General features: G+C 38.9%; 1 protein-coding gene across 2 annotated transcripts; it reads right to left on the reverse strand.

Annotated features, from left to right (window-relative positions):
• Positions 1 to 1,969: 1,969 nt before the first annotated feature.
• Positions 1,970 to 10,444, reverse strand: LOC134669128 (myb-like protein X). Of its 2 annotated transcripts, XM_063526669.1 has the most exons (7): positions 10,217 to 10,444; positions 8,971 to 9,082; positions 5,575 to 8,479; positions 4,918 to 5,520; positions 4,494 to 4,774; positions 2,779 to 2,983; positions 1,970 to 2,071 (listed from the first exon to the last, which is right to left on the reverse strand). In XM_063526669.1, exons 1-7 carry the CDS (start codon positions 10,440 to 10,442, stop codon positions 1,985 to 1,987), a joined length of 4,419 nt encoding a protein of 1,472 aa, XP_063382739.1. In that variant the 5' UTR covers positions 10,443 to 10,444; the 3' UTR covers positions 1,970 to 1,984. The 2 variants fall into 2 exon arrangements, with proteins under 2 accessions (XP_063382739.1, XP_063382738.1); XM_063526668.1 differs by having other exon boundaries at positions 4,918 to 8,479.
• Between the last annotated feature and the right edge of the window lie 1,258 nt (positions 10,445 to 11,702).

The following is an 11,702-nucleotide window of genomic DNA, read 5'->3' on the forward strand; positions in this document are numbered from 1 at the left end:
TGGAACCGTGCACGCACACGTCATGCAAGCGGTATGCCGTCTCTTATAAGAATCTGTATGTTACAACGCGTAGGTGCAAGTGCACGTCTGCGCACACGCATCGCTGCACAGGCATTAAGTCCCGAACTCGCTTTGGGCCAGGCGTGGGTACTAGAGGCCAATCCCACTCGTGCAGTAGCCTGTGCCCAGCAGTGGGACGTACGGTGAATTATACATATATTATCCTCTAGCCGCGCAATGTACAGTCAGCAGCAGAAGTTGCTAAGCGGGCCAGGTGTTCAAAATGATCTTGACGCGACTTTATTGTAAAGAGAATAAAAGCGTGTCAAGGTAATTTTGAACGCCTCGCCCGCTTAGCAACTTCTGCTGCTGACTGTACACAAGGATGTACACTCAGTTTCGATGGAATGTCAACCTTAATTAAAAACAGAGTAGGTAGCATTTCATTTGTCTCGTAAAATTTTCGAACGAAGGAAATTCATCCCTATTGAAAATACAACAAGATTTTAACTTCCTTGGCTATAATTTTGTATGGTGGGCGGCGCGAGGCTATGATAGTGGGACCTTTTGCCTGAGGACTATTTATTTTAATTTGAATCCCCAATTATTTGAACTGCAAGACTAAGCTTTGCCTTTGACCCTTCTATACATGATAGTCGTAAGTGAGATGTATTTTTCGTGTTTAGTTAGTAGAGGTGAACCATCTTTAAATTGCGCGCCCCTCCAAATCGCACATCTTAACCCTTAAACGGGCATAAGGGTGTCTTACGCTAAATTGAACCGTACCACTTTGAAGTAAAGTTCAAAATCAATGTGGGAAATATGTACCCACATTCCTCTGTGCCTTATAAAAGGCTTAATCTTATAGACGAACGCACACAAACAATAAAAGCTACTTTCGCCGTGTGTGTTGCTGCTTTTAGATGTGTGCGTAGATGCTTTGGAGGGGCGCGCAGTTCAAAAATGGTTTGTGTCTAAACGTGTGTTTTATATACATAATGGTTGATATTACATAATGCGATTTGCGTCTTACATTTACCCATAGTTTATATTTAGTTGAATTTGGCACTTCGTGAAATCGAAAATTATGTACCATCGGCCACACTGTTAACTGACAGTTCGTAAACCTTATTACAAAAGGCATAAGGTCCACAGATGGACAGGAGTGTTGCTGTTTTGTATTCGTGATATACATATTTGCCCCCTTTTGTCGTTTGTTACTTTATACTGTAGAATATTCTATGGAGTATAAAAAAAAAAAACTGACATGATGTTTCACCGTAGTCATAATCATTAGCTCCTTTTGAAAATTGATATCGATTTATACCTTTAATTGAATTTACGCTAATCGCATTGTGGAAACCTGTAGTAGGTATTTACTGCAATATAATTTTGTGTATGGTGCTCCATTGTAACATAGGTTTACATTTGTATCCTACGACTTTCGGAATAAACAAGTCCTACAGATCGAACTTTTATTTTTCTCGTTTCCTTGACTTATGTACTTAAGGTGAGGTGGGCTAAATCATGAAGATACTGACGGAGTTTCTGAAAAAAATACTAAATTGACAAGCCAGAGCCACCATATAGAAAAGAATCCAAAAACTGAATCGACTCATTTGAGAAATGCGACTGTAGGTAGAGGAGAACAGTCTGACAGACACGATAGTATTTTTGCAAGCTGAAACGGAGACCTTCGCATTCGCTCGGTCAATAAAAGTAAAACTAAATAAGTATTTGATGTAAAACTTATAATACTTTCCAACGCTAACACATAATCAACTTTGATGCATAATTAAATTAATTAACATTATTGAAACTATGTATTCTGCCCTGCTAAGCCAAATAGCGCTATCTCAAAAGAAAATTCATTGCCAACTTATTAATTTTTATAACTGAGAATTCCATTTTCAATATCATTTGGTTTTGAGACAGCGCTATTCGGCTTAGGAGGGCAGTATTATAATTAATAATTATAAAACATTCACTCGACCACGGTGCGCGGCGGAAGGATCTCCGAGAACACTCCGTTTCGAGGCATCGGGATCTTGTTTACCACATCCGGGTTTACCTGAAACAAAAAATAAAACAAAATTCAAAGTTAAGCTCTTATTTAAAAATCTTAACCCCTTACCAGGCTTACAGTTCAAAAATTACAATCGAATGTGGGTCTTACTGATCGAAAATAGAACACATGTTTGAAGTGTCGTATGTGGGAAATATATATCCCTCAGCCCGGTTAAGGGTTAAGCTATAACCAAGCTTACAGATACATCTAAATTCAGCAGAGCCTTAGAGACACATGGATAGAACATATTCGAAATAAGTTTTTCGCGACTTTCTAGTATCACTTATTCGCCAAGTATCACAGAACTTTAGAGAAACTGAAGATAGTAAAAGGTGGGCATTTTCGAAAGAAAGTGCAACATTTACTTTATTTTACAAAAACTTGGGTTACTTCTACTCAGAATTACGACTTCTGTCGATTTAAAAATAAAAAAAAGTGCCCGAAAAATATCAGTTTTGTGACACATTTTCAGATTTTGTATGAACCATTACAAAACGTACATCTAAAATTTAATAGTCCTGCGGCGGTAGCACGGTCGAATTTTTATCGCTTTTGGCATAGGGACAGGCGATAAAAATGTAACCATGCTGCGCCCGCCGGTAATTCTTTTCTTTGACGAAAAAATCCAAAAGTTGATAATTTTTCAAGAAAAAAAAATGGTACATAATTTCTTTTTTTCAAAAAACCCCAGTTTACAGACCAAACCCTACCTTAATCCTAATGTCCCTCGGCATGTACTCGTGGAAGAAGTCGTAGAACTCGTAGTGGGTGGTGACGACGCGCAGGCGCGCCATCTCCGCCTTGAGTTCGTCGACGGCGTGAGGAGGCGCGAGGTGGCGGCGCCGCAGCAGCTGGCTGAAGCGGAACAGCGTCTGCACCAGCTCCTCGGCGCGCACGCGGGCGCGGTAGTCGTATCTGGAATGATAGGTGTCATCATTTTTAGGGTTTCGTACCCAAAGGGTACGTACCCAAACCCTATTACCACAGAATAAATAATAGTACTATACTTGGTCAAGCAGATCTTGTCAGTAGAAAAAGGCGGCAAATTTGAAAAATGTAGGCGCAAAGGGATATCGTCTCATAGAAAATTTGAATTTCGCGCCTTTTTCTACTGACAAGATTTGCTTGACCATCTATAGGTACAGAAGATTTACTCTCTAACAAAACGCGTCTGTTACGCAGTGGCGGATTTGCAGTCTTTGCCGCCCTAGGCCCCAAGCCTTGTAGCCGCCCCTTTCTCAGCATCAGCACCCATCATATTGACTACATTTAGATCAGGCAACGAAAAGATATATTATAGAGGGAAATGCTTGGGACACATTTTTTACTTAGTAACTTTTTTGAACTCGTTAGGAGGTGAACATATCAAATGGGGGGTTTGGTTTGAAGGTCACATTTTTCGATTTTTCGCTTATTATATCTTAGAAACTATACGTCCTTGTGACATGATCATAGGAACATAGGTTTTATGAAAAAAATAAGCAAATACTTATTCATTTTAAGTGACAGTTTGACCAATAACATTGACTTTCATGTACCTACAAAAACATCAAAAACTATTTTCTTGAATAACTGCTAAACTATTTATCCTAAAATTATAAAAAAAAAAAATCTGAGATTCTTACAATGAGCTCTTTGATTTGATATGTAACACGATATAGTTTGAAAAACTTTATTTCTAAATTTTCTCATTTACCCCCCAAAATATGGAGGCCATATTTAAAATTCATTTTCATCACACTCGCTCAGTAAACGTGGAATTGCACGTAGGCGTAGCGGGAGTTACAGAAAATTCGTTTTCCCTAGGGAGTTATGAAGTTTCTAGTGCCATAATTAACAGTTTTTTGTCTTTAAACTTATTTTTGTATCGCAAGTGTGAGGAAAAACATTGTGCTGTATCTCGGGGCGTAATAATATTGCAAACTCGAGCTTATAAATCGCTCCGGCAAGCCGTCGCGATTTAACTTACTCTCGTTTGCAATATTCAACTTACGCCCCATGTTGCACAATGTACTATTATTTACGTTACACGTCCATCTTTGGGTCACAAACTTACATATGTGTGCCAAATTTCAACTTAATTGGTCCGGCAGTTTCGGAGACCTCTCTCTTCCCCTGGCTCAAGGGCTACGGCCGGGGACTTTCGATATGTTCACCTCCTAGATAGTTCAAATAAAAATAGGTACAAAGTCAAAAATTGTGTTGCAAGCATTTCCCTCTATAGGTACTTTTTTGAGAATTTGTTGCCTGGTCTAATTTTGAGTTATTTTTTGTTATCATCAGCGAATTTTTTGTCACAATTTGCCGCCCCTAATATCTTGCCGCCCTAGGCCCGGGCCTACTGTGCCTTATGGGAAATCCGCCACTGCTGTTACGATTAGGACCTAGGTGGCGACAGCGCGACAAACGACGTAAAATCACTTACTTGGGTTCCAGCTTCTCTTCCAAAAACTTATACAGCCTCTTAGTTATCCACGGAGCATTGGCAGGTTGGAATCTCTTAGGCGGCTTATACATCAGGTCCTCGACGAAGGCCTTGGGCAACGCCTCTGCAGGTATACCCGTGGGTTTAGGCTTTGGCTTAGGCTTCCTAGATTCCGGCTGGGTCGTACGTCGGATGGAGTGGCGGATGGAGTATTTGAGTTGGATGGGGGACATCACGTTGAAGTTGCGCGTCGGTTTTAGTGATTTCTGCACTTCGTCTCTCTGAAAAACATTTGAAAATGTTATAATCTTAAGCCTTTATATACAGCAGAGTCAGAGGGAATATATTTCCCACAATTATTTTGAACTTTATTTGACAGTTGCCGATCCCATTTATAAAGCACTGGAAATAAAAATCTACTTACTATTTTCTGCCTTCGCTCCATATTTTCCTGCGCTATCTTCTGTAACTGCATCATTAGCATAGTTTTCTTGCTACCTACGGACTCATCATGAACCCTCGGTTCCGAAACTTTTTGCAACGACGCTCTACTCAATTCTGGTTCTCTCTCAAACTCATTATTCTCAGTAATATCATTGTCAGTTTGTCTGGAAACACCGTCGAAATCTATCTCTTCAACAGACATCATATTACTGTCAAAGACTACGCGAGAAACTCCACGTTTCTCTGGCGTTTTGTATTCAGAATTGAGTGCTGATATGGAATCGTTATCTTGGTCATCGTATTCTGGTTCTCTAATATCACGATCACTTTCTTGTTCTTGAGACATGTCATGGTCTTCATTTTCTGATTGCGACTCTTCCTCAGATTCTATCTCTTGTTGAGATTCTTGTTCTGATTCAATTTCTTGTTGAGACTGTTCTGGATTTTCTAACTCTTGTTGAGATTCCTCCTGATCAGATTCGATTTCTTGTTGAGATTGATCTCGTTCATCTTCTATCTCTTGTTGAGATTCCTCATGATCAGATTCGATTTCTTGTTGAGATTGATCTTGATCGTCTTCTATCTCTTGTTGGGATTCCTCCTGATCAGATCCGATTTGAGATTGTTCAGATCCAACTTCTAGTTGAGACTGTTCCTGTTCGTCTTCAATCTCTTGAGGTTCATCTGTCTCTTGAGTTTCATGTTCAGAATCAGCTTCAATTTCCTGCTGAGAATCTTCTTGTTCGGATTCTATTTCCTGTTCAGATTGTTCCATCTCTTCTTCATTTTCATGTTCGGATTCCTTTTCATATTGCATAGATTCTGTTTCATTTTCCTGATCTTCAAGACCAGATATAAGTTGTTCTGAAGCTTCATAATCTAAAACTTCTTCACTGTGATGTATAGATTTTGAGCGTATCGAAGTGCCACGACGTGAAATATCCTTGCCTGAAGTTTCTTCTACTATTTCATGTCCAGATGCAGACATTCCTTGACCATAAGATGCGTTCATAGATATTTCTGGCCCCGAATCATTATTATCTGGTATAGGTATGTTTACCGATTCTTCAGGATTAGTTAGATTCTCGGATATATCAGGCTCCTTAATATCGTGAAGAGATTTGTGGTAAGATGCTTGGTGTTCTAATATTAGTGGTTCGGGCACATGATGGGTCGAGGTCCCATGGACAGGGGATTTCAAAATGGGAGACTGATTGCTTGAAATATTACGATTGGATGATCTGCGGTCACGTATATGTTGATCGTTAATGTCATCTAATACGGTCTTGTTTTTGGTTTTGTTCTTTGATACGTTATCACTGTTAGCATCTTCAATGACTGTCTTGTTTTTTGTTTTGTTAACTGTTGATGCATTTTTATTATTACCTTCTTCAATAACAGTTTTGCTTTTGGATTTGTTCATCTTTGACGCATTTTTGTCGTTTCCATCTTCTGTCACTGTTTTATTTTTAGTTTTGTCAAACTTTGTTGCAGTTTTATTGTAAACTTCAGTTTGACGTTTGGCGGATTGCTCCATGACTAAAGCGCGCAAGGACTTCCGTGTAGTATATTCCCTGCCAAAAGTCTGACGTATAGTTTTTCTTGTGGTGCGATGAGAATCCCATTCTGAGCCCTCTGTGCTTGAATTTCTCGATCCCTCACTGCCTAAGGTACTTTCTTGTACTGGTGCTAAACTGTGCCTCATGTTCATAGTTTCATAGACGCTTTTGGATTTTCTGAAAGTAGTACTGCGACCTATTGGCCTAAAAGATTCGTTGTCGTTAGTCATGTTTTGTAATACTGCTTCTGGAGATTTGACTTTAGAAACTTCTTTTTTCCTGTTTCGACCTGTTGTGTCGTGAGTAGAATTGTTTGGTGTTTCTTCTACTATATCCTCTTCATTTTGATCATTATCTACTGATGCGTCTACGATTTTGTGACTCTTATTTGAGATATTTTTGCTTTTGTCCAGTTTGCTAAGGTTCTTGCTAATATCTGTATTTTTTTCATTTGGCTCAACGTCATTGTTTTGTTCCGCTACAGTAGCATCTTCTTTTTCCGCAGCATCACTTAACTTTTCATCCTCGTTATCGTTCCATACCATTTCTTCCATATCCTCATCTTGGTCTTCTTGAGGCATTTCTTCGTCACTTTTATCTTTCTCAGCCATATCCTCATCTTGATCTTTGATTGCTTCATCAGTTTGGTTTTGGTTTTCCTGTTCCTCCGAACTGGGTTCCTGCTCTTCTTCGCTTTGTTCCTGTTCTTCTTCACTTTGTTCTCGTTCTTCCTTACTTTGTTCTGGTTCTTTTTCGCTTTCTTCTTGTACTACTTCGCTTTCTTCGTGTACTACTTCGCTTTCTTCTTGTACTACTTCGCTTTCTTCTTCTTCTTCTTCTTCGCTTTCTTCTCGTTCTACTTCGCTTTGTTCTTGTTCCTCACTCTTATCTACATCTTCATTTGTTTTGCATGCTTCTTCATAAATATCTGGATTTTCTTCTGTTTTGTTTGATAATATGTTTGGTCGACTTTTTTCTGTTTCAACACATTCTCCGTGCAATTCAGCCATTTTATCTTCTAAGGATTGTTCGTTCTCAGCTAGTCGAGTATTTTTATCAGTTACGGCATTACCTTGTTGTTCCTCAGGAACCACTTCTTCTATCTGCACATTTTCAGCATTTGAAATATTGACAGCTTGCTTAGTAGATTTATTTTGTAAGGATTTATCTTTGACACTTGTATTAAGTTTAGTTTTGCTTTTCTCCTGTGTTTTGTTTACTTTTTTAGACACATCCTTTACTTCTGTATCTTGACTTTTATTGGCTTCATCTATGTTTTCATTCGTGAGTGTTTTATCATTTTCATCATCTTGTATCACACTCTTATGTGCTTGCTCATTGGTGCGATTTAAAGATACGTCTTCTGTAAGCGTATCATCTTGATTTTCGTTTTGCAGTTCCATATCTTTATCACTCATTCTTGAAGCTTCTTGTGCCCCAATCATAGTAGATGAAGGTAGAAGATTCCAATCATCAATATCAATTTCCGTGGTCATACTTGGCGTTAGAGATGGCATTCGCCTACTACGAGTACCCAAACTCAATCTCTTGTTATTATTCTTTTTGAAACCAAATACTTTATGTTGGACCTCTGAGTCCTCCTCACTATCAGACAAGACAAAATCTGTGAACATGTTCTTTCTTTTAGTTCCCGCTTGACCAAAGAGATTTGGACGAGTCTGTTTATTTGTTTCTGGTTCAACAGTCTTATTTATAGTTTTATTAGTAGAGTTGAGTAAAGCAGCAGGAAAAACCGGTCGATTTCTAGGTCCTTTATTGAAGAGGTTTTTTGGAGCAACCTCTATAGATTGGTCTTCGATGTTGGTCTTTCCGAGGGACTTGCGTGAGCCCATGACGTCGCCGAATTTGGCTTGAGTTTGTTGCTTCTGGTTGAAGAGCCTTCGCTGTGGTACAACTATGCTGGCGACTGATTCGTTGTCGCTGCTTTGACTCTGTTGAATTGATTGGCTTTGCTTGTCATCTCTGAAACAGTAAAAAAAGTTGTAAGAGTTTATTGGGTTCAGGTGAAAGGTCCAGACTTGAAACTGACTACTACTTCAATATTTCCTTATTTTTTAATTTTAATGCATTGGAGATGTTTTTAAGTGATGACATGAATATTTTTACCTTGACATGTATTTAGATCTGAATATATCTAAATATTTTTTTGAATGTATTGGGAATGTGTTTAATTTATGTACTGAATGATTTTACTATTATTATTTAAGACTGTCAATATTTTATGTTTTCTTAATTAACTAGTTAAGTTATTATATAGATTATTTTAAGGACATGTTTTTGTACCATCACCTACACTGTGAACTGTCCATAGGTACACCTTATCACACAAGGTCTTCCAATAGACACTTGAGAGTGTTGCTGTTTGTATGACAAAAAACAAAACATAGTGATACCAAACTTATAATTTTATACACCATTGTAACAGTATTTATTTAAGTTTATAAGGAACTTACTTCTCAATTTCAAACTCATATTCCTCAAGCAAATTGTCAGTCATCTTGTTAGTGTCCAGGGCTTCGAGGACGTCCCGGGTGCTCCCCTCCAGCCTCTTCCACCAGCTCGCACCTGGAAATCATTAATATTATAATATAAGCTTAACCCTTTGAGCCTATCGTGCGCGGCACGTTACTGTAAACCTTATTGGAATGCTCGCGCGCGTCAGTTGACGACTTTGGCCGTCCAAGGGAGATATCATATACTAACCCTAACCCTAGAATACACAACACTTTTTTTTTATTTGGACTATTGTATGTTATCTTCTTCTTAGTCGGTTCCTCAAGGCTGAGGGTCGTGACCATCAGGAGTGCAGTTCTTCACCACCGCTCTCCAAACCCCCCTGTCTTGGGCCAGCTGTATTGACCCCTGGATGTTGACGCCCGTAGCGTCGCGTATGGCATCAGACCACCGAGTTGGAGCCCTGCCTCTACTCCTTCTCCCTTCGACGCACCCAACCAGAACGAGCTTTTCAAAGCTGGACGGGTCTTGGCGGGCCACATGGCCAAAGAAGGTCAACATTCTCTGGAAGCATGTAGTTGAAAGCCGGGTGGTAATATGTAGCTCTTCGAGAATAGACGCGTTGGTGCGGCGTTGCGTCCAGGATATGCCCAACATTTTGCGCCAGCACCACATCTCGAATGCGTCTATTTTTGCTCTCACACGTGGCTTCCATACCCATGTCTCAGAGGCGTAGAGGAATATGGAGAAGATAAGGGTGCGCATAAGTCGGACTTTCGTGTGGCGGTATATATTCCTGTTTCTCCAAATCTTCTCCAAGCGCTTCACTGCTGCTTTTGCGATTTGTGACCTTCTTATGACCTCCTTCATGCAATCTCCGTTACTGGATATCTGCGAGCCCAAGTAGACAAAGTCTTCTACCAAGTCCAGGTCACGCAGTTCCCCCGTCCTCTGCATCTGCCCAGCAGTATGTTATATTGACTCAGAATAAAGAGCTCTTTCGCTCTTCTAATACGAGTAGAAAAAGAAAGTACTGCAAGATTTTTATTTCCATTCCGTTACCACTTGTTTTTCATAGACTTTGGATAACGGCAAAGGAATGGAAGGATTGAAAAATGTGTAGAAGCATTGGGACACTTTTTTTCTCCTATTAGGGTGGTATGAACTCGTGATTCTAAGTAGAAATAAAATAAAAAATCTCAAATTTGAAAAAGAGTGTAGTAAATATTATTCAAATAAACTTACGCCTCGGCGCCTCAATGTCAGTGTCATCGGGCAAAACAGATCTCCTCTTCATCGGTGACAAGACAAATTTGTCGCTCTTCACAAATTTCTCCACCACAGTCGACAGTCGGACCTCGGAGTGAGCTGGTGAGGCGGAGCTCAGGGTTCGTCGCGTACGTCGCCGGGGGGTGATGAAGCCCTGGGACCGGGCAGGCGAGGGCATTTTTGACTGTGACTTATTAGACATCTTGAGGTTTCTAAAATAAATACAAAGTATTGTAAAAGTGAGTACCAAAAAGTCATTTATCGTTTCATATTTACCAGTTGCTTTTCGAGCAAGAAAAATATTGTGAGGTTACCAGACTAATCCCAATAAGGCCTAGTTTCCCGTCTGGATTGGAAGGTCGGAAGGTCGCTTTAATAAAAACTAGTGCCTACGTCAAATGTTGGGATTAGCTGTCAAGGGGACCCCAGGCTCCCAAGAGCCGTGGCAAAATGCCGGGATAACGCGAGGAACAAGAAGAAGAAGTACCAAAAAGTAAGTCAGTGAATATGACCAGAAATCATTTTGATGGATGACCCCTAGGGAGAGGGATTACTATTAATTCAGGAAACAGCATTTGTTTGCAGTGGTATTAAGTGTAATAACTACACAGACATAGCATTATTCTCAGCAATTTTTATTATTAAAAACTACTGTATTGAACACTGTTAAATCCTAAAAATACAATTAAAAGTGTTACCAAGACATCCGATGCCCCACATTGGATTCAAATGGTGTCTTCAGCATATGTCTCTAACTTGTTCCCAAAAGTTAAGTTTATAAGTTTTTATACAACATTTATATTTACATACATATATACAATACTCTTTATTGCACACCTCACATACACGAAGTTTACAATAAATATATTTATTTAATAAAAATTCAAGTCTTGAATAGTATAAGAAAATATACTTATTTTTTAACTACAATTTGAGATAAGTGATTTTGTTCGCGGTAGTCCCTCTGATGGTATGAATTGGCACAAAATTAATGACCTATGTTTAGGCTGACTTATAAGGTGTTATATAATCTGCAGCATACACCTGATACATTGTTTTGTTAGCATTAGAATTTTTTCTAAGCGTTTTTCAATAAAAAGACATGTCAAGATTGTTTACCTTTTTTCTAATGGTAAAAGCTCGGGTAAAAGAAACAAAGTAAGTATGTACAAAACAAAGGTATTAAGTATTTCAATTATTTGTAGAATTATAACATAACATAGTCAATGTAAATAGATTTTGACTACAACGTGTGCAAATTATCAATAAACAGATGTTAAAATAACATGTTCAAACAGTAATATTTTGCCAGAGACATTAGTCGTTTTTTGTATGAGATTTACATGCCTTCTATAATATGAACTTTAGGCACTCATCCAGTAGTTTGGTTTATCCCAAACAATGCCAATAAACTAAAAACCTCATTAAATGTGATGTGATGTGTGTTAAATCTAAGAATGAT

This window comes from Cydia fagiglandana, chromosome 11 (genome assembly GCF_963556715.1).
Source record: "Cydia fagiglandana chromosome 11, ilCydFagi1.1, whole genome shotgun sequence".
NCBI classification, from domain to species: Eukaryota; Metazoa; Arthropoda; class Insecta; order Lepidoptera; family Tortricidae; genus Cydia; species Cydia fagiglandana.